The 23,702-nt window shown below is 45.3% G+C and overlaps 1 protein-coding gene across 5 annotated transcripts in view; it reads left to right on the top strand.

The window, feature by feature from the left end:
- Positions 1 to 23,702, top strand: part of TENM4 (teneurin transmembrane protein 4) — a 772,055-nt gene that overhangs the window by 598,903 nt on the left and 149,450 nt on the right. For all 5 annotated transcript variants that reach the window (XM_065678851.1, XM_065678850.1, XM_065678853.1 and 2 more), the window contains 3 exons: positions 12,656 to 12,757; positions 18,544 to 18,738; positions 23,011 to 23,211. In XM_065678851.1, the coding sequence (XP_065534923.1) occupies positions 12,656 to 12,757; positions 18,544 to 18,738; positions 23,011 to 23,211 (498 nt within the window). The remainder of the gene's footprint in view (positions 1 to 12,655; positions 12,758 to 18,543; positions 18,739 to 23,010; positions 23,212 to 23,702) is intronic.

Here is a 23,702-nt window from a genome sequence, read left to right on the forward strand (position 1 = left end):
GGTCTCACAAGAGCAGAGCAGAGGGGCAGGATCACCTCCTTCGCCCTGCTGGTCACGCTTCTTTTGATGCAGCCCAGGATACGGTTGGTTTCTGGGCTGCGAGCGCACACTGCAGCTGGCTCATGTTCATTTTCTCATCGACCAGCCCCCCCAAGTCCTTCTCTGCATGGCTGCTCTGAATCTCTTCTTTGCCCAACCTGTAGCTGTGCCTGGGATTGCTCCGAGCCAGGTGTAGGACCTTGCACTTGTCGTGGTTGAACTTCATAAGGTTGGCATCAGCCCACCTCACAAGCGTGTCAAGGTCCCTCTGGATGGCATCCCTTCCCTCCAGCGCATCAACCGGACCACACAGCTTGGTGTCATCGGAAACTTGCTGAGGGCGCACTCAATCCCACTGTCCATGTCAGTGACAAAGATATTGAACAAGACCGGTCCCAACACCGATCCCTGAGGGACACCACTTGTTACCTTATAATAGTATTCAAATATTTAAAGGGGGCCTACAAGAAAGCTGGAGAAGAGCTTTTGATAGGGATATTTCATGATAAGACAAGGGGGAATGGCTTTAAACTGACACAACCTGGAGAGGGAGAAAAGTGGGGTGAACTGCCTCTTGTCTGAGCTTCCTATGAGCTGCAAGAATTCCCCTCTCCAAGCAGGTGTAGTAGTGGTGAGATTTCACTATTTCATCCAGCCTGTGTGTAAATCTGATCTGTTTGCTTTATAGGGCTTAAGAAAAAGCAAATAGAGCCTGAGCGCAGATCTGGAAATGGCAGGAAAGCTGTGCAGAGGTGAAACTTTCCGTGTTAGTTTGCACTCCCCTTGCCTTATGAATTTTTGTTATTCTTGGTAAAACATTGATGATGTGTGATACAGCCCTTTAAACTTTAGCACCTGGAAGTCAACAATAGCTTTATCAGTGCACCCTTAATCTTTCCACCTTTTCCCCCAGACTGATGAACTTTGCAGAGTAGTGAGCCAATGGATGAACCTGTTCCAGTGCTGGAGTTTATCTCCCTGTCTGCCTTTGCAGACAGTTCTTGACAGATCAAGCGTCACTCCTGGTACTTAAATCCCTTCAGCTTCAGTCATAGACTCACAGAATCCCAGAAGGTTTGGGTTGAAGGGACCTTAAAGCTCATCCAGTTCCAACCCCCTGCCACGGGCAGGGACCCCTTCCACTGGAGCAGCTTGCTCCAAGCCCCTGTGTCCAACCTGGCCTTGAGCACTGCCAGGGATGGGGCAGCCACAGCTTCTCTGGGCACCCTGGGCCAGCGCCTCAGCACCCTCACAGGGAAGAGCTTCTGCCTAAGAGCTCAGCTCAGTCTCCCCTCGGGCAGGTTCAAGCCATTCCCCTTGGCCTGGCCCTACAGGCCCTTGTCCCAAGCCCCTCTCCAGCTTTCCTGCAGCCCCTTTAGGCACTGGAGCTGCTCTCAGGTCTCCCCTTCAGGAGCCTTCTCTTGTCCAGGCTGCCCCAGCCCAGCTCTCTCAGCCTGGCTCCAGAGCAGAGCTGCTCCAGGCCTCACAGCATCTCTGTGGCCTCCTCTGGCCTTGCTCCAAGAGCTCCGCATCCCTCTTGTTTTGTTGCCCAGAGCACGGTAGAGGGGAAGAAGTACACACTGTTCCCTAAATGTCACCTGCAGTTTTCTGCCTGCTTCTGCTGGAGCTGCAGCAGTTCCAAGAAACCTGAACTCAGAGCAATTGTTTCAAATCCACATGTTATTTTGATGACCTTTTTTCTCTCTCCAAGTGTCTGAAGCAATACTTGCATTGTAACCCTGCTTCCCGAGCTGCTAATAGCAGGCAAAATTATGATTTCAGGATTTTTCTTTTCAAGACATCAGGCATCTCTAATAAAGGGGAAATTAGGGACACATCTCAAAGATAATTAAATAATAAGAAGCCTGTAAAGGTCAGATGCTTGGCTGTAAAAACTTCCATGGCTGCTCTTTCCATATTGAGCCTATCTCTTCATTGATGCTCTGCGAGTAGAAGCTAACCATAGAAAATGATACTGTAAAACTAGCTCAGCTTTAAGGCAGAGATGGAATAATTTAATGTTACACTTGAGCTTTTTGTTGATTTTCTAAGGTATTTTTATATGTATATTCTTCTTTCAATCGATCTGGTGAATGCAAGTGAAAAATAGACAAGCAGACACATATTTATACTGTTGTACAACAGAAATTAAGCAGTGTTTGTAACTGCTTGGATGCTGACAAGCATTCATCTCAGTAGAAGTCAGACGTCTGAATGTCTTTAATCCAGATTTTGTCTGGTTTTGATCATGCTTTCAAGTGGTAGAAAAACCGAGGTAGATTTGTCTTCCTGAAAAGCTTTGCCTACATCTGTACTCAGACGGGCTGAGAGCCTTGAACTCGCTTGTCAGTGTGCTGTGTGCAGGCAGGCAAGTTCTCTTGATCTTCCAGAGCTTGTACAAAAGGTTTATTGATTGGGGTAATTACTTTAGTTTTAGGGTCAAGAAAAGGTTTATTTAATAGTGAAGTTAAAGCCTTTTCTTCTTTCTTTCTATTATTTCTGTCCCTGTGGTTTTTTTCCCCCTTCAGTTCCCTATTTTCAGAGCAGCAGAATTCTGCCTTAATAACACACATCCAGTGCTGTCGGAGGGCTTCTGGAGGAGCGTGTAAAACTGTGCATATGGTTTTCGTTTTTACACTTTGGTATATAGCTCTTTTCCATGCTCCCAGACTGCAGGCTGATGTAAGCACAGCTTGTTGGATTCCTGTGTCGTATCACCGGGCTCCTAGAACAGCTCTCTGCAGACTTTTCTTTCCATGAGTGCTCCCCTGCTAAAGCACAGAAAGAAGGCTGTGGGAGTTACTCATTACTCGTCCGCTTTGGCAAACAAAAGGAGAACCCTTTCTGCACTAAAACAGCCTTTTTAAAGCCTTAATTTCCTAAAGGATGTATTAAAGTATATGTATGCAAGACTACAGAAGTCAACAGCATCAGCACCTCGGGAGTTACTGGACCAATCTCTCCAAGTGGGATGAGAAGGACATTGTCTGTGCAGTAACTCCTGGCATATGCTGACTTTTTAAATGATAATGGCTGGTCTGTGCAGTAGATGTGTGGCTGCTTGCATTTTCTAAGGGCTACAACAGTCTCAGGACAAGTTACCTAGCTGATGTTAAACTGGTTTCTAGAGGGCTTGCGGGAGGCCCTCAGGAGCATCATTCGACTAAGTTTGTGCAGTGAATCTGCTAGAGGCACGAATTGAGCTGTAAGTTCTGCTTCTTCCCTGACCCTGCTTGAAGACCACTGAGAGCTCAATGCAGTTGCCTGAGCACAGGTGTCTGTCAGCACCTGAGATGCTCCAGAGGGCAGCTCTACAGGGGGACAGATCTGACATAAAACCTACAGGAGACTCAGGCCGTTCTGTAGCAGCGGCTGGAGATGAAGTGTCATAGCTTGAGAGCACACCCATAGCACTAGGCACCCACCTAACTGAACCTCAGACATCAGCCACTCCAGCCACTACATCCTTATTTTGTCACGCTGGATTTATTTACTAAAGACTTTGTGTAAAAGGAAACATAATCTTTCATGCATCCAAAATGATAGCATTGCCAAGTGGCATGGTTCAAGCCAAAGCAGCAACTAAGGACCTGCTTACCCACTGCTAAGCCTTCCATGGTGGGACAGGGGGGAGAACTGGAAGAAAGGTAAAAGGGTTGGGATAAGAACGGTTTAATGATTGGAAATAAAAGGTAAAATAGAATAATAGCACTAGTAGAAGAAGAAGAAAGAACAACAAACCAGGATACCAGGGTCTCATGGCATTTGTCTGGCCAAATGAGATCATATTTGAGGTCCTCTGTGTGTGTATGCAGGAATAGTTTGCTTTTATCCCCTGGAATACACCAAGTTACAACATCATTTAAAATGAGACTCAAGGCCAGCCTTAGCCTTGCCCTGAGCTACAGGGATAGAAATTGTAATGTACTGAACGTGAAGTAACTTCCTGCTTGCTTGTGCAGCTCCAGAAGTTGAACCCTGAAGGCTGAATAATTGTTGTTTCCTGTATTCATTTGTAACAATTTATGAGAGTGGGAAGTAACAAAAAAGAACCCAATTCCTTGCAATCCCTTGGGCAAATTGGGGATATGAGCATTTCATTTGCAGGAGTGAAATTCAGGTTTAAAAACATCCCAGCTGCAAAAAAGGAAGAACTGTTTGCAAGGTGTCTTTCTAGATCTCATACATACATACATGTGTACGTTACAAGTGTGGGATTAAAACGTTACTGTGCTTACAAGCTGCAGGGTAGAAAGAAGAAGAAGGCTTCAGCCCAACAGCTACTCTTTGTTTAAATCAGTCCTGATTTCTTTGTTCTAACCTGTGATCACCTTTCAAGTGATTTGGAACGGAGTTTTTCAGATGGTCAATGTACAGTTCCTTAAGAACTGTATATCATAGACCCTTTCATGGTTTTAGCATTGCCCACATTCTCAGGGAAGAAAACAATGTTCCCTGTATGTCCCTATGAGCAGCAGAAATATATTAGCAGGGTCTGCTAAATGCTGCTGAAATCAAAAGAGATCGTACCATTAACTTAAATGGTAGCATCCGTAGACCAGTGCCCAAAAGCTTTTGAAATCCCATTTCACTTTGTGCTTTCAACCATCCAATAGCTTTAGATTAAAAGGTGTTCTACGCTAGACAGTTTTCTTCTTAAAAAGGAAGCAGTAGGAGAAGGGAATGAATCCATGAGATAAAGCTCCTTCTCAAAGGACAAACCAAATTCAGACCAAGTGTGGCCCAGGCTTCTGAAATGGTCGGTCTTGTTCTCTTCTTTATTTTCTCCCCAGACTATTCCCACTTGGTCCCTGTTTCTGTAGAACAGAAGTTCAAAAATAGTGCACAAAAAAAGAGCTGTTTCTGTAGTATTTCCAAGCGGGGCCTGGAGTCCAACGTGCTTGAAACAGTGTGAGAAAGAGCAGCGTTATTGCGCTGGGAGCCATTCCTGTACCTGGAGAGATAGCTCAAGCCAGGCCTAGAAGGAAAAGCACAGGCATCTCGAAGGCAAATGTGCTCACATGATGTGCTGTCGAATTTGGCAGACTCAGCAGCTCTTGATGATTTCAATAAGTAACCCAAAGTGATCCTGAACACCAAACCTTTTGTGCCTCACCATCACCTTCTGAAGTGATCCAGGCTCCGGAGTCGCTGTTGGCTGGAGCAGGTATTTGCTGTCAGAGCACTGATGGAGACGCGGGGTATCTGCCACTGCAAACTGCTTCTTTGTTAAAGTTCTTGTAGGAAAAGGGTGTGGGGAGAGCAGCATGCAATGGGATACTGCAATTTCACTCTGACTTTCCAGAATCAGGAGTAATTTCAGGAGTTGTTTAAGGGACTGCCTGCCTGTGGCCTTTTCCTAATTTAGCATCCTTACATACCGGCATGTGAAGATTAGAGTTCCACTGGGATATGAGAGCAAAACAGGGTTATATGCATGGATCTTTAATTAAAACAGACCTCCCAGCCTTCAGAAACAGAAAAAACCCATCAAAACCTGGCACAACATCAGGTGGCATTAACAGCATCAGCATCTCACTGCGTGCCCTGCACAAGAGGAAACAAAGAGCACTCAGAAATAATGACTGAGTTTCTATGATGCTGTCAAGACATTCACATCCCTGGCTGCCAGGTGTGGATTTCTTGAGCTGGAAATGTAAAAGCCATATAAAACACACATGAAGCGAGAAAAAAGTGAAATCTCAGCAGGTGAGGATGTACCATGAGAAGGAATCGGTCCTTTCAAACTTCAGCTGGGAAAAGAAGAGGAGGAGGAAGAGAATACCAGACCCAGCATTTCCACATTTCCTTTGTTTCCAGGATATTTCCCCCCCCTTTCTTTTCTTTGGGCTCATAATATCAACTCTGAGGTTTCAAGGTACCTGAAACCTGTTTTATCCCCTCTCATCTCCACGTCTCCCTTGGCATTGTTATCACAATTACAAGGGCAGGTGACAGCTCTCTAAGGCATCGAATCCAACCCATCCCGCAGTGAAATTCAATTGAGTCACATCATTTCTTTGAAACATAAACAAGACTGCAAGCTCTGCAACTGGGAAGTAAATTAAATGTGTTCACAGGGCTTCAGAGCCATCTTTGCCTTTCATGTTCTACTGCCTGGCTTCCTATTAAAATTACTGCTAACGTAGCTGGGGCAGTGACAGGGAGCGCCCTGTGAAAGAGAGATGCTATTGCAATGAGCTTGGAGGTGGCAGCTTTATCCTGGACAAAGTGGGTCTAGGAGAAAGAATCCATGGCTTGATAAGGTTGCTGTGGTGCAGCAGCAGAGAAGACGGTGAAATAATTGGAGGTGTTGGTCAATGAGAAGCTCCCCATGACCCGGTTTCAGTGTGTGCTTGAGCCCAGACCCCCCCCCGTGTGCTGGGCTGCACCCCCAGAGCATGAGCAGCAGCTCAGGGAGGGGATCCTGCCCCTCTGCTGTGCTCTGGGGAGACCCCCCCTGCAGCCCTGATCCAGCTCTGGGGCAGCAGCACAAGAGGGACGTGGAGCTGCTGGAGCGAGGCCAGAGGAGGCCATGGAGATGCTGCGAGGGCTGGAGCAGCTCTGCTCTGGAGCCAGGCTGAGAGAGCTGGGCTGGGGCAGCCTGGACAAGAGAAGGCTCCTGAAGGGGGGACCTGAGAGCAGCTCCAGTGCCTAAAGGGGCTGCAGGAAACCTGGAGAGGGGCTTGGGACAAGGGCCTGTAGGGCCAGGCCAAGGGGAATGGCTTGAACCTGCCAGAGGGGAGACTGAGATGAGCTCTTAGGCAGAAGCTCTTCCCTGTGAGGGTGCTGAGGCGCTGGCACAGGGTGCCCAGAGAAGCTGTGGCTGCCCCATCCCTGGCAGTGCTCAAGGCCAGGTTGGACACAGGGGCTTGGAGCAAGCTGCTCTAGTGGAAGGTGTGCCTGCCCGTGGCAGGGGATAGGAAGAGCTCTAAGGTCCTTTCCAACCCAAACCGTCTAGGAATTATATGATTCTATCATTCATTCCAGAAACTGATTGATTCTTTACTGCAGTGCTATTCCTACAAGTTTGTGACACCAAACACTGCCAGTTCCAAAACAGCTCTTTGAGGTTGTGGAATGAAATAGTTAACATTTGCATTCCTCCAACCACACTGCACTGAATGGCATTTAATGAGTTCTTAGAAAGCAGTCCTGGTGCTTATTAACTGCCAGGCAAGCTACTGCCTTCAGTTGCCAGCTCGAGAACTATTTTTGCCTTGCCAATAGATAGTTGCCTCTAAATGCTCAGGGAATGATGATGCTTGGTGGCAAGTGCAGGCTATAAAATATTTATCTTTAACAGACAATTGCGTTACTGCAGCCTTTAATAGGATTTGGTGTCAGGCAAACATCTGCCTTGGCCTCTGGCCTAAAGATAGAGAAACAAGCCATGAAGTTGAACGTTGCATTGTAGATAAATAAGGCGGAAATCCTATTCGAGTAGCTGCAGCACAGACCAGCAAACATGGTGAGTATATATATAAGAAGTCCATCAAGGGTCTAACAGTTTGTCTGCCTCCTTAATATGTTTATTGCATTTCATCTGGATAAAGGTAATTCATGGGGGTAATTGTAAGCCAGGCTGACGGATCTTTATGGAGTTCCCCACAGTAGAGTTGGCTTTCGCAGGGCTTTTTGTCAGCAGCAAAGTGGTCCCCTGCGCAGACCATTAGCCTGGGAGCTTTGCTGCTGTCACATCCGTGATACGAAGCTAACAGTGTATTTGTCTGTGCCTCAGATTGCCAGCCTAAGAAAACTGGGAATGGGAACAATTAGCAATCTCCTACTGAACTCGGTGATGTTCTTAAATGAAAGACAGTGTAGTGTGAAGTCGTACTGAGGGTATGGGCAGGATCGTGCCAGTTTATAGCTTCTCTCAGGGTAAGGAGTGATTGCAGTGGGAAAACAAGCAACGAGGGAAGGGTTTCAGCCAAGTTTCCCTCAAAATCTACCGGCTGTGAGGTTACTTGTACTGAAAAAAGTCCCTTGAGACAAATGGCACAGTCTCAAAGTATCCCCAGCAGCTGTAAGTCAACGTGGTGCATGAAGTAAAGCAGGTTTGTTCCAGAGCATGATGTGTTTCTTTCTCTGCTTTGACAGTTAAAGCTCTGGGCGGGAAGGAGCTTAAAGAGTGCTTCAGGAGAGTTTTGTTCTTGGAGAAGCCTTGGCTTTCACACTTAATGAATGGTTTCCATCTTTCATTTTTATGAATGCAGTACCTAAAGGGGCTGCAAGATACCTGGAGAGGGGCTTTGGACAACGGTATGTAGTGACAGGACAAGGGGGAATGGCTTTAAACTGCCAGTGGTGGGATTGAGATGAGCTCTTAGGCAGAAGCTCTTCCCTGTGAGGGTGCTGAGGCGCTGGCACAGGGTGCCCAGAGAAGCTGTGGCTGCCCCATCCCTGGCAGTGCTCAAGGCCAGGTTGGACACAGGGGCTTGGAGCAAGCTGCTCCAGTGGAAGGGGTCCCTGCCTGTGGCAGGGGTTGGAGCTGGATGAGCTTTAAGGTCCCTTCTGAAACAAACCAGTCTGGGATTCTATTGCAGAATCGGTTCTGTACATCCTCCTTTTCCTGAGTGAGGTGGGCTGGACTAGCATGGGAAATACCTGTTGTGTCAGACAAGGCATTTCCGTACCACTCTCGGACAGTGTGGATCTGAAGACCATGTGTCTCTTTATGTCATTTCCTCCTCTCAGGGGAGTAAATGACATGTCTGGGTGCTTCGAACAGTTATTCGGGGAATCACTTGTTTTCTCGGTTGCTAATTAGATCCTGAAGCTGACAGGACAATTACTCCCATACACAAGCTCCCGCAGTCCCCATTAGAAGCCCCATCACCTCGAGTCTTGGAGGTCTTTCCCAGCGGGAGTTGTTTGCTTTCAGGAGCTTTGCTCCTGCTGCTGTTGCTTGTTGAAAGGTGTCAGGGGAGCTGCATTTTCAATGTTCTCTTTGGACACGATAGCAAAACCCTGGGAAAGCATCATGCATCATTAATTGGCTGACCCTCTAATGAATAATCTTTGCCCTTACCAGCTGGTGTCAATCAGATCCCTTCAGAGATTTGGAAGGCAAGAGAAAGCTGTGGGAGTCAGGCAGAGAACGGGGAACATCTATCTCTTTCTAAGCAAGAATTGACCACGGTCTCACAATGAACTTTAACAATTAAGGAAAACAAAAGAACACATTGTCACGGTCCTTTAACACAGTTCCCATGGCACTGTTCATAAAACACCATATGGAATTCTATATAAATTGGAAAATATGATTACATGTGCAGCTTGCAGAATTAGCTATAGAAAGGAGACTGCAACTTAGCCCTGACTCGCAGTGACCTGTCTTATGTACTGCTTGAGTTTGTCACCTCTGTAGCAATGTTGACTGTGGATGTAAAAGGCGGACAATTGCTTCATGCCACTAAGTTAGGGCTCCCTGAGTGGTGAAGAGTTTGCTCTCTTGTGTCATCTAAGACCCACTGGATAATAATTAGGCAAATTTCCAAATGCTAAGACTTAGCCCAGCTGATCCTTTGTTCTTTGCAGGATTCCCCCATCGTGGCTCCCTAATTTCTTATGCCAAGTCACCCATCTCCTCCTGTTTAGTCTGAACTGTACATGTTAAAGCAGTGTGCATGGATGTGTGGGCACGTTATGTGTACATCTCAGAAGGGCCAGAACATCAGCTCAGCTGTTCCTGGTGCAAGCTGTAACCTCTGGAATGACATTCAGTCCTGGGATGAAGACAGAGGGTTTTATGGGAAGCCTTAAGTGAATGCCTGCAGTCTGCAATGTGAAAAGAAATTCCAGTTTGTGATGGTACCTGCGGATACAGGTTGAGGGGCTGGAGTGAGGCCAGAGAAGGGCAACGGAGCTGGTGCAGGGCCTGGAGCCCAAGTGTGATGGGGAACGGCTGAGGGACCTGGGGGGTTCAGGTGGAGAAGAGAAGGCTCAGGGGGGACCTGATGGCTCCCTACAAGTGCCTGCCAGGAGGATGGAGCCAGGAGGGGCTGGGCTCTGCTCCCAAGGAACAAGGGATGGGACAAGAGGAACCAGCCTCAAGCTGCCCCAGGGCAGGTTTAGATGGAGCTGAGGAACAATTCCTGCCCCAGAGGGTGCTCAGGCATTGGAACAGGCTGCCCAGGGCAGGGCTGCAGGCACCGGCCCTGCAAGGGTTCACACCCCGTGGAGACGAGGCCTCAGTGCCATGGGGCAGGGGTGGCCTTGGCAGTGATGGGCAGTGGTTGGACTGGATGAGCTTAAAGGGCTTTTCCAACCTGAATGGTTCTGTCATTCTATGGCTTGCTGATCCCAAGCCTAAGTCCCAAACCTGCTTTGTTCTCAGTAACTCTGGAGTTTACAAGATAAAAAAGCAAATTCATTTAACACTTCCTTTATGGAAAAGGCCATGGCAGGGCGTTGGAACTGGATGAGCTTTAAGGCCCCTTCCAACCCATACCACTCTAGGACTCTAAGTTTATGCAGCGTTGCTACAGGCTTTCAGACCCCAGGCCAGGCTCAGTGTGGCAGTGTGATGGTGAGGTTGCATGAGACATCTATGATACTGAGTAGGCCCTACTCCTCGTGTTCCCAGTTTTCACGCCATAGAAAACAATTCACTTGTTGGCTTTTTCTTTGCTGGATTAAGTTGTTTTTTTTTTTGCCACCTTTTGAGCTTAACCAGCTCATTGAAAGGTCTGACAAGTGCCAGAGCCAGCACAAGAAGAGGGAGCTTAAGAGTTGTGCCTAGGATGAGAGGATTAGAGGAAAACGACTGACCCTTCTAGCAACAGGAGCTGTTAAATCTCCTTGCCCCTTTCATTATCTTGTTTCACAGTGCTCATACTCTGCATAGTCTTTATATGTGTGTAAATAAGTAACTTCTTTTTCTACATTTCTGCATGTATTTCTTGAAGACAAGAAGGATGTAAGCATTATAAGGAATGAATAGAGGCAAAAATGCATAAAGCAAAACAATTTTTGTTTTCAGCAGTAAAATTAAACCATCACAAAGTTCTGAAGCTTATAAACATCCCGACTAACATTAACTTTTCATTTAGAGCATAGATTTGTGTTTAGACCTGCTATGAAGGCTGTGTTGGTATACCTGAGTGTTCGTATAAATGCACAAGGCCCGAGTTGCTATTTATTCTCGGAAGCACGGCTGTGATCTGATTGGAATAAAGGCGGCAGCTCAGGCCCCAGGTGTTGACTGCATGCTGTGATTGGATTTCCATACACCGTAAAGTGAATCTCTGCTTAACTAGAGAGCTTAAGTGTTAGAAAACTGACAGCATTTCCTTGTAGCTTCCTTGCTGCATGAAGCTATCTGATAATGAGATGTCTGGTGCCAAGGCTTAAAACATAAATGCTTGGAACTGTTTTTAGTCTTTAAAACCGCTGTTGCCCTTTAGGAACGCTGAAATTACACCACATCCTTTAAAATGTCCTTCCGAAACCTGTGTTGTTGGGAGAACACCCATCCAGAAACAGGCTTCCTTTCAGTTGTGATTAGAGGCTAATCTGCACATCTCTGCTGCAGCTGTTTCTCTTCACTTGCGCCGGTAGGGAGTTACAAATCTCTGCTACCACAAGGACTCATGGAGTCTAAAGCACAGGCATTATTCACATGGGTCACACTCCACAACAGATGTACCACCAGTGCCTCTCCTCTACGACTGAATCCAGTTGGACTCTGGTACGCATCACCCTCTAAGAACATGTGAAATAATAGTGTGGGATGAACCATGGTATTCCATCACCTTTCCAAGCCCTACTCATATTTACTCAGTCTTCAGTCATAGTTTAATCGAGTAAACTCATTTTCATGCTCTTTTTGATAGCTGATGTTTACCAGCTTGTGTTCTTCTCTTATGACAGATAACTTAGCCCCAGTATTCTGAACTGCCCTCGCAATAAAGGTGCTAGATGACATTGGGCTTACCTGCTAACTTTCCTGGAAAGAGGAATAGCCAGTGTTGTTGCCAAATAATAACTAGAAACAGACGGGAGTGTGGAATGGCCCCATTCCTGTTCCCCCAACGTGCACTATTATGGCTCTTTGTATAATACTGCAGAACAAATGAGAAGGTATTTGCTGAGGTATAATCTTCCAGCAGGACAGGATGAATCAGGGGTCTGTGTTCAGTAACTTCTTAGGGAACATTGCTGCCGTAGCCCAGCTCTGCTTGGCACAAATAAATGCCCCATTTTCACTCACCCAGTTCAACAAAATCAGACCAAAGGTGCATGTTCTGCAGTGAGAATGGTGTGTGTTGCTTCTCTCCAATCCATTCAAAGAGGGGAAAAAAGCTGGATAAGTACGCAGCAGGAAAAGACACGTGGAAGTTTTCAGGTACTGAGTGAGGACAAAGCCTGGTGGGTGCTGGGCAGCTGTGATTTAACCATGGGATTTGCAGTCACTCCTCACTAATGTGTTACAATGGAACCGTCCGTTGCTGTCAATGACTGAGTGTCTTTGGTGAAGCTCAGACTAATGCTTTCATCCCCGAGTGCAGTGATTACTTTGAAGTTTCAGCTGTCCTGTCATCCAAAACCTCCCAAGCTCAGAGGTTTTCCCTTGCCGAAGGAATTATCTGAATTTTCCTCTGTTTTCCAGAATCAGTGGATAATTGTCCCAGTAACTGCTACGGGAATGGAGACTGCGTGTCTGGGACCTGCCATTGCTTCCTTGGCTTTCTGGGCCCTGACTGTGGCAGAGGTAGGAATCTATACTTGATTAACTGTTCCCCTATCCCCTTTAGCTAATTCTTGTGGATGTTATATTCATGCTTGTACAATGTACACTTCAACATGCTTGACGATGCTGCAGTACAATGGAAACAGGTCAGATCTGTGGATTTGTTTCCTACTAGTCATGATTGCTGGGACCTTAGCAACAACACAACCCCAAGCTGCGTATGGACAAAGAGTCATCCTGGGAATCTTCTCTCTGGAAGGGACTTTAAACCCTATGACTTATAAATATGACATTATTGTTTGTTTAGCAGAGCATGCGACCATTGTGTGACAAACCCTATAATGATACTTTCTAAGACACTCAGGAGTTGTGGGTTATCCCTGCCCCATCCCTGGCAGTGTTCAAGGCCAGGTTGGACACAGGTGGCTTGGAGCAAGCTGCTCTAGCAGAAGGTGTCCCTGCCCGTGGCAGGGGGTTGGAGCTGGATGAGCTTTAAGGTCCCTTCCAACCCAAACCATGCTGTGATTCTATGACTCCACGAAAATCAAGTGCCTTTTTCATTGCTGCAGGCCTTGCAAATCTGCCTGAGCTCTGAATGATCACTGACAGCCTGGTTGGGGGTGTGGGGCAGGGGTAAAGTAGGGCTTGGAGTGGAGTAATGGCAGGAAGTTGGGGCTGTTCAGCCTGGAGAAGAGAAGGCTGTGTGGGGACCTAGTAGCAGCCTTCCAGTATCTGAAGGGGGCCTATAGGGATGCTGGGGAGGGACTCTTCGTCAGGGACTGTAGTGACAGGACAAGGGGTAATGGGTTCAAAATGAAACAGGGGAAGTTTAGATTGGATATAAGGAGGAAGTTCTTTACTGTGAGGGTGGTGAGGCACTGGAATCGGTTGCCCAGGGAGGTTGTGTGTGCTCCATCCCTGGTGGTGTTCAAGGCCAGGTTGGATGAAGCCTTGGGTGAGATGGTTTAGTGTGAGGTGTCCCTGCCCATGGCAGGGGGTTGGAACTGGATGATCTTGAGGTCTTTTCCAACCCTAACTGTTCTATGATTCTATGATTCTATGAAACACTGGATACTCTGGCCAAAAGTGAAAACACTGGGAAAACTGGGGAGGAGGCTTACCCCAGAAAACAATATAAAGCATTTTTCTGCTCAAGTGATAAGTACTTTTAATAAATGTTTTTGGAAGGAGTTTTGTGTGACCTGAAGACTTTTAGGTTATTTAAACATTTAAAAACCAAACTGAAGTACTAAGAGTGAGAACACGTTTCAGATCAGGAAATCAAAACGCTGCATGTGGGAAATACCAGAACACGTCAACCTTTTTGAGGCCTGTTGGGTTTTGGCTCCAACAGTCCCAGAAACTAAATGCAGATTTATAAATGTGGGGAGGGAGGGAGTGTAAAAAGCTAATGCCCACACAAGGAGCTTTGCTGAGGCTATGGGTCAGGCCTTCACCCCAGCCCATCACTTCTTTGGAAGGCAGACTGGCTCCTTCCCAAGAGGGAGAGCTAAACTCTGTCCAACCCCATGTCCTCTCCCCCTCCAGCCAAGCGTGGGTCAGTCACTGTAGCCCAGCCAAAAGACAGAGATAAGGAGGGCTGCAAACCCCACAGGCAGGAGGGGAGCTCTGTGTTGAACCACTTTGGTCCAGGCTAAAACCCCAGAGGTGTTTCAGAGTTCACAGCCCAGTAAGATGGATGTGGCAGTCTGCATCCCTGAGAGCTGATCTGTCAAACTTCTTGCTGACTCAGGTTACACTTGGTTTGCATTTCCTTACACTCGGTTTGCATTTCCAAGCTCCTTTTCAAATCCCTGGAGCTGGAGACAAAAGGAGGGCTTTTTCCCCCCATCTCCCACAGCATATTCCTGCTCATACCTCCCAACTTTAGATAGGGGCAGAAGTTCAGGGCTTGTTCCCCCACAAGGCTCCCTGTAGAGTCAGTAAAGGAGAAGCTCCTTTGCTGTAAGTCAGAATATATGAGCTTTTGTTCTGAATTCACTTTCAGAGGGGCTCGCATCCCTTCATGGGTTATAAGCCAGCTTCCTCACACTTCAGTTGAGCCACGTGAGTAGCTAAGTCCCATTTCACTACAGTCCTTATTCCGGCTGATAGGAACATCTTTTATTCTACTGTATCTTTTAGTTCAGACTCATCTTGGGTGCAGATCTGCCTTTAGGAAGACAGATTAATACCTGGAGTGTCAAAATGCTATTTGGGTATGCATTTCTACCCAGTGGCCTTGTTAAAAGGCTCATCTTCCCATGAGCATGAGATAGGAGGGCCCCAGCATTGGCTTCCTGTTGGTTTTCAGGGGAATCTAAGATGCTAGGTTTGACCTATAATCCCTCAGAGGGCAGCAACTGTGGCATGTGTAATGCAGTATCCATCTGCAGCAATGCACTGGTCCTTGTACTGAGCAGTAATCCTTAAATAAGCAGTGCTGTGCCCACGTGAAGATTTCTAGGTCATAGATTTCCTGGGTGTTCCTTTGTTTCAAATCAGCCTCATAATTCAGCATCCAAATAAGTGGGAGACTGTGGAGCAGAAAAAGCCCTTCTGCTTTTAATAAGGGTTAATTATGAATGTATTATTAACCAATTAATTTAAACTGAGTAAATGAGAACAAATCACAGGAGTGTATTCATGGGCCTTTGTATTCAAGGCCCTTAGTGGCATGGGTTAGTGGTGGACTTGGCAGTGCTGGGGTAAAGGTTGGACTTGATCTTAAAGGTCTTTTCCAACCTGGTTGATTCTATGGTTCCATGGGAGATGGTGTTATAAAGTGCTGTATAAATTAAACAATGGAATGATCTTACTCGCTGATGCTAAACTTTACAAGGGAAGTGGTGTGCATTTGGGTTATTGCTACCATTAGTCGCAATAGGGAATGACTGTAACTTCGGCATCTTGGATCTTGTTTGTCGGAGTCTGAATGATCAAACAATACTTATAAATCTTTATGTATGGAAAAGAGTCACACAAGTAACAGTGGAAAAACTCCAGACACCTCTTTTGTCTTTATTCATTATGGTGTGCTGCAAAGGAGGTTTTGTTCTTGCCATTGCCTTGACATTTGCAGCAGTACTTTCCAGGTTATGCTGAAGGTGTTCCCCATAGAGGACTCTGTATAGCACCAGTCTTATTGCAGATGGCCAGCAATTTATCTGGTCTTGTACTGAGTGATCAGCTGTCTTGTCAGAAAACATTTCAGTCTTTCTCAGCCCTTTCCCACTGGTTAAAGGCAATTATTCTTTCTCCTTGCTGAAAAGAGCTGCATAAGATCCTTTTCCAGTGCCTTGAAAGGACAGGGTCCATTACTGAGCATGTGAAATCTGAGACAGGAGGAAAATTCCATCAGCCAAGCTGAAAAGTGAAATTACAGAGTGAGTTTGCTGTGAACCATGTACAAAACACAGGGCATCTGAAGCAGCTGATGTCTCATGTTGTATAGGTAGCTATCTCAGTGCAAACGATGAACCTGAAACGCAACACTGCAATGTCCTTCCTTTAAAGTGAACAGAGGGCTCTTTAGTAATAACAGTTGCCAAATTCGTTTATCTTCTAAACCTCTTTTATCTTGGTCAGGCAAATATAGTTCACTGCATATCAAATGGGCTTAACAGAGCTGGCAGTGCTTTGTGTTTCAGTGAGGTTGCTGTAATTAATTCTGTTACACTCAAACCAGCTTGACTATAAGGACACATGGAAGCAACACTGGATGTGCATTATGCAGTTGCTAGCTGAAAAGATGGGAAGAGAAGGAGAGGAATGTTCCCCAACCATATTAATACCTCTTCCTGTGTATAATCAGAGTCAGAAGCAAAGCAAAAGAGGTACATTGCATTCATCACATGCCTGATGCAGTTGAATTAAACACCGTACTGAAATACTCCTTTCACATTTGTCCTGCATAAAAACATCCACAAATTGCCTTTGTGAGGGGCAGATGACAAGTTCAGCTGCTCTCACCTGATGATGATGTGCAACAGTGAACACGAGAAATCTGTGTTGAATCTATGTTCTTGCAGCTGAGTTGAAGCAAAATGAAATGGAAGGGAACAGGGCTTAAACAACAAGTGTCAAGGGGTAGCGAACAGGGGCAGCTTTTGTTTCTGAGGGACAGAAATCACCAGCTTCCTTGGAAAGATCAGAGCATAGGACAAAAGGAGTGTAAAGTGGCAGGTGTGGAGGGTGGAAAAGGGTGGAGGATGGAAAAGGGAGAAAGCATCATCAGAGAGGACATGAATCATAGAATCATAGAATAGTTAGGGTTGGAAAGGACCTCAAGATCATCCAGTTCCAACCCCCTGCCATGGGCAGGGACACCTCACACTAAACCATCCCACCCAAGGCTTCATCCAGCCTGGCCTTGAACACTGCCAGGGATGGAGCACTCACAACCTCCCTGGGCAACCCATTCCAGCGCCTCACCACCCTAACAGGAAAGAACTTCCTCCTTAGATCCAATCTAAACTTCCCCTGTTTAAGTTTTAACCCGTTACCCCTTGTCCTGTCACTACAGTCCCTGACGAAGAGACCCTCACCAGCATCCCTATAGGCCCCCTTCAGATACTGAAGGAAGCTCAGAGAGCAGTTGTTACCCAAGCTTTGATCCTGGAGGCTAGGGTCCAGTCCTTGATGTCGTTCCTTCCTTGGGGAGCCTGGTCTGTATCCTACAGTTCATCCCATGCCACTCTGCCTGACATTTTCCAAATTTAGCTCAGAAAACGCTGAATTCCTGGGATCCATCATGCCACAGCCGGAGCTTGTCAGCTTCCTCTTCTCCTCTTTATCACAGGGAAGAAATCCTGTATCTGGTTGACCTTGAGAATCAGCCCCCTTTGCCAGGAACAAGGACAATTAGAAATCCTTTACAAACTGATGCAAAGAGAGGAGATTTGAAGAACTTCCATTACAGGGAGCTTGGGAAGACTAGAGGCCAGTTTTGCATTGTGTCTGATGGTGAATGGAGTCCAGCAGAGATGATATCCAAAACAGAGAGCTGGAGATTCAGTTAGAATCACAGAACCATGGAATCGTTTAGGTTGGAAAAGACCTGTAAGACCATCAAGTCCAGCTGTTAACCCCTAAAGTCCACCTCTAAACCATGTCCCTAAGTGCCATGTCTACGTCTGGTTTTTAACTACCTCCAGGGATGGTGACTCCACCACTTCCCTGAGCAGCCTGTTCCAATGCTTGACAACTCTTTTGGTGGAGAAAGTTGGTAGTTTATGGCATGACAAGAGCTAAATCAGGGCAACAAGTCTCAACGTGGCATTCTGGACTGTGAGCAAAGCAACTGGAACCCGTAATGCTGAGGATTCCAACAGAACAGGGGAGTGATTTGTGTTCAGCAGAGGCAGTGTCAAGGGAAGTATGAAGTTTGGCAGCAGCTAAGAGTTACTGATAAGCAAGCTAAGGTCAGTGGTGCTGCTGAAAGAAGACACCAGTACATTGAGAAGTCAGAATACAAGAGGTTAGTTAGAAAAAAAAAAAGGATGAGACACAAAACAAGGAGACATTCTAATTCAAGAGCATTGTTTGGTTTAAACAGTCACAGGAGCACAGAGTCAACAGCTGGGTGTCATCCCCATAAAATAATTGGGTTTGGCAAAGAAAAGAGCAACATACCCCACTGAAAAATGTGCATGAAGAATATAAATCATAGAACCATAGAATAGTTAGGGTTGGAAAAGACCTTAAAATCATCTAGTTCCAACCCCATTCTGGACTCCTGTGGTCTTTGTTGAAGTGATAGCCATGTACAGTTGTGTTCTGATGTGTTGCCTATTATCTGTCCCCAGCATCCTGCCCTGTGCTGTGCAGTGGAAACGGGCAGTACATGAAGGGAAGGTGCCTGTGCCACAGCGGCTGGAAGGGAGCAGAATGTGATGTCCCAACCAACCAGTGCATCGATGTCTCCTGCAATAACCATGGCACGTGCATCATGGGGACCTGTATCTGCAACCCAGGATACAAAGGAGAAAGCTGTGAAGAAGGTATTTGCACCACACATTCAATTAGCCTTTAGCTTTACGTAATTACATGGATGGAGGCAATTCAGAATAGGACTGGCGCTTAAACAGAACAGTAATAGGCACCTTAGAGCCACAATAGATGGATGCAACCTAAAAATGATATGTTGTCATAACTTGTCATTAGCTATCATATTTGTCCAATAATTGGATGAAAAGCCATCAAATGCTTCAGACAGACAAATTGAGTTGAAAGACCAGAGCATCTAATCATATGTTCAAATGTTCTTATTAAAGCACCGTTTCCATTTACACATTGAAACGTATAATTACTTTTACAGTGCTTTCTTCTCTGCTGGGCTATGCCAAGTGATTTCAGTTGCTTCCATCCCCAAAATGGTGGCGTGTGAGAGAAAGTCTCTGATTCTTGTCAGCTTTAAAAGCTTAGAAATGCTCAGGACTTGAATTAAATTCTGCTTCAAAATCAGATATTATTTTAATGGCTTTTCCATGGCTTTTTTCACACATTAGCCCCCAAACATTTTTCATTTACATTTAGATTTATGGCTCAGAAATACAGTGCCTTTTAGCACTTATCTTCAATCTTTTTTGTATAGGGAGTCACCTGCCACCATAAACCTTTATCTTCTCCAGTCTGTGACTGCTTCTTATTGCTAAATGAAAAAGTGGTGTTTTGTGAGTGCACAAATCATTTGGACAGTTATAAGAATGCATCCAAAAGTGCCTGATTTAAAGAATAATGTTCAATACTTTTGAAAACTCTTGTTAAAATTCAATGCAGATGACCTGATAAATAACTATATTTAAATTATGCTTCTGCAGATACGTACGTAAATGCTCTGCACCACCCCATAGATTTAAGATAGACTCGATACACGTATAAGAACTGGAATTAACTTATGGTGTTCTTCATGTGCACAAGATAAAGATTTATCTGGAATAGCTTTATTTCACATACAATGAAAAGAGGCTGAATTGGATTCAGACGTTCGAATGGCATCTCATCTATCAATCCTTTTGATGTGTTAAAAGTATTGGAGTGGGACATCTGGATGTAGCGTAGCTTCAGTGTCTGTAAGTTAGATGAAGACAGTATCAGCTCTTACAACAATAAGCCAGCTCTTGAGAAAGCTTCATTTTGCTTTAAGAAAGCACAATTCCATGAAGCCATGGGGCATGCGATTCCCAAAGGTGGTGACTACTGAAGGATCTTTAAAGCATCTCCCTATTTACTAGATCCTATCTTTACTGGCTAAACAGAAATGAAACGATCTGATTTTGCCTCCAGCCAGGTGTTTAATGTGTGTAAATCAGAATAAGATTCTCACAGGAACCTTTTATTCCCCTGCTCCCATTTCAAGCAGAAAAGCCAGACATTGCTCAGTTATTTCATGTTGGAGGGGACAGTGTCAGTCCCACTAGGTAAAAACTTGAAAAACAATGAAGAACAAAGGGAACATGATTTTTTCTTATGATCCCTTTCATATTTTTCCAAGTATGCGTTTGGTTTTCATACTCAAAGCATAATTTGTATTGTGTTGTGAAGGGGAGGGGGGATGAAATGCGCCACGTGGGAAATCTTGAGGACATTTATATATGAATATCTTCAGATCTGGTAAAAAAAAAAAAGTTGATTTATACTATTTTTTAAATTGCTTTTACTTTTTAATTTCTCCTCTAAGAAGAACCATCTGGAATTGATTAGGGTTTATTATTTCTCAGTTCTTGCAGCTTCACTGCTTAGGCCGTGTTTATAATGGGGGTTTCATTCCAGGGTTTCTTCTGTCTTTTCTTTCTCCCCCCCCTCTATAGAAGTTCAGCAGTGTTTATAAAACACCAGCCAACAATCTTACATGAGCTTTTCTTTTGCCTCCTTCCTTAGTTTATTGGCCCATATTTTATAAGGCATGGGCTAAGCCAACGAGACATTGAAGGGAACGGAGCGAATTTAAGCAGTGAAAAATGAGAAGTTGCTCTTTGGGTACCGAATAAGCCCTAATAACTTGTGTGGCCAATGAAGCATGAAGCGTATTGGGGAAAAGCATAGAAGAGGCACTAACCTTGCTTGCTGCATGATTTATCTTCCCTGGCAAAGATTCTGCACAAGGCTGAACTATAAATGGGGCATTTTCCAAGCAGGAATTAGACCATTTGGGACATTCTCCAAGCAGCAACACAGATATATATGCAAAACTCTTTTCTTTCTCCACCTGTACCAGATTTTGTCAGCTCCGCTTTCCTGCCCTGCTCCCCATCTCTGCTCCTCCCAGAGCTAAGCAGCTAAATTTGTCGAGCAGAACTCCCTAAAAATATACCTTTGTACTCCAAATCCACTAAGCAATTGATTAAGAAGAAAGCAGAAGCCTGTAATCCTGTCCCAGGGCCCTTCTGATGGTGCAGAAAGCCTAAAGAGATACAGCTAGTGAGGCTGAGATTAAAGTAACCATTGTGTGTGACATTTTGTGAAAGGGCTCATTTCAACATGAAAAATGGCCTTGGGATTATGATAAATGGGGGGTTCTGACATGCACATTCCCCTCTTATAATCGCCTGTGTTTGAGCTGAGATAGCAGATTGTCTGCCTCCTGCAATGGAGCCCCTGTAAAACTCACCTTTTTTCCCAGTTGACCTTCAGAGGGGATGATTAATTGCCTGGAGGTAACCTCTTGTCAGTTAGCCTGTGATCTTTGTTCCCTACGTTCAAACCAGCTGTGGAGAACGTATACGGGGCTGCTGGTCCATCTCTTAGTCCTTTTCATACTTATTACTGCTGAGAAAGAACAGGGCCAGGGCTTCAAGGGTCTCAGGCTAAAATTGGCACCCGAGCTCCCAGCTCACTCACAGCAAAGGAGATTTATAGACTCATCCTTTCCAGCCTCTTGCAATCTTCAGCTGTGAGCAGGGCTCCAGGAAGCAAACAAAACCCCAAACGCTCTCGCATGCCTTGGGATTGTAATAGGTGAGCCATTACTTGTCAGGCTGAGAAGGGTTTGAGAAGCCAGGGAATTATCTGAGCAGCTGTTGTGTTTCCTTGTAACGCTTCTGGATCTCTAAGCAGGTCATTGGGATTCTGATTAGCTTTTATAAGAGGGGAAGAAACAGGCCGCAAACCCGCTGGGGGTGTGGTGGTGTGTTCTGCTCTTCTCTATTAGGAGCTGGACAGCATTCACTTTGCTGCTTAGCCAGACACTTGTCACTGATCCCCAGGGTGCTGCTACACACCCTTACAAGAGGTGGGAAGAATTTCTTTAGGCTGTTCTATGAGCTTTTATATACAGATAGACAATGGGCTCCTCTACTTCTTTATTTGGGTATCATAGGTTTTGATTGCTGGGTGAAGATCCCCCCATGGGCAGAGTTGTCTGATAGTTGTCTGCAAAACACATAACTCAGGCATCAGGCAGCACAACATCCAGCCTTTTGGTGCGCATTGCTATACCCTGTAACTGAAGGGTCTCAAGTCTTGGTAGGAAAGTGCCTCTTTGAGTGGGGAAAACCCCCAGAAAATAAAAGAATATTATTAATAAGTCAAAAATTAAACCATCAGTACTAAAAATATATGATTTTGTTTAATTCCTACTCCAGAAAACTCTCAAAGGATCTATTTAATGTGAAATTTATGTAAGTGTCTGTGAAACCTGCATAGATTTCAGCACACTCTTCAGTTTCAGCATGTCTTTTGCTGAATAAGGACATTAACTTCTGCTGAATCTTTGTGTAAAATTCTCTCTTGGAAAACTAGAGCTCGGCTTTGAATTCATTAGGAGCAGTAATTTAGGTTGTTCTAATAGAATAAATGGAGGCACGATATGTGTGCAGGAGAATATTACTCTTATTCTATTCTTAATTGATATTAGGCTGTTCTTACCAGGAAGATCATTTATTTAGGCCTGGATAAAAGAGTTGAATAATTGAATTTTTCTCTGCTTTCCATGACACTGTTTTAGGTCTCACTGCCTTTTTGGGACACTCTCTTCTTGATCTACTTAAAGATGTCCCGGCTTCTTGCAGGGGGGTTGGACTAAATGACCTTTGAAGGTCCATTGCAGCCCAAACTGTCTTATGATTCCTGCATGAGGCATCTGCTTTGTGCACAATGGGGCTTTGCTTCTTGGTTGGAGCTTTGAGATACTATAAGGAATCATAGAATTCTTCGTGTTGGAAAGGACCTAAAGATCATATAAATAGCCTTATGTAGATAGCAGTCTGATGGCTTTTTCTCATGAAATTCCCATTTGCTTTCCCTATCTGTATCCTCTTTCTTTTCCCATGTAGTGGACTGCATGGATCCTACCTGCTCGGGACGAGGTGTGTGCGTACGAGGAGAGTGTCACTGTTCAGTGGGCTGGGGAGGAACAAACTGTGAGACCCCAAGAGCCACGTGTCTGGACCAATGCTCCGGCCATGGGACCTTCCTTCCGGATACTGGACTCTGCAGCTGCGATCCCAACTGGACTGGACATGATTGCTCAATCGGTAACGTCAGCGGTGACTTACTGCTGGGTTTTGTTTGCTTTAAACTCTGTGAAACATTCAGGCTTTGATCTGCTATAGAAGTGCTATAAATGTGTTCCAGTAAAGCCCATGTAGGGCATGACTGGAAGCAGAAATGCCAGAGCTCAACTACATAAATAATTCTGCTTCCATTGCTGAGCGTAGAGTAATATAATAAATAACCCCATTAAAGCCACCTAGGCTTGCTATTGTTCATTATGTTGCTATGAATGTAATTGATGGTCTACATATAACTGCTTGTTCTGGTGTTAGTTCTTGATGAATCCCAGTAGCCACCAAAGGGTCTGGTTTGCTATTTAGGAGATGACTAAATATTCCTTAGGTGGCTGTAAACAAGAAGGAGGAGGTGACAATCCTTCAGGTCTCATTTCCCTTTGGAATTCAAAGGCTGTGCTTTCCTAGGCTCAGCTACAGGATGGTGAGTGTCACATGAGGTTCACGTAAGGCTATAG

The sequence above is a fragment of the Lathamus discolor genome, chromosome 4 (genome assembly GCF_037157495.1).
Source record: "Lathamus discolor isolate bLatDis1 chromosome 4, bLatDis1.hap1, whole genome shotgun sequence".
NCBI lineage: Eukaryota > Metazoa > Chordata > Aves > Psittaciformes > Psittacidae > Lathamus > Lathamus discolor.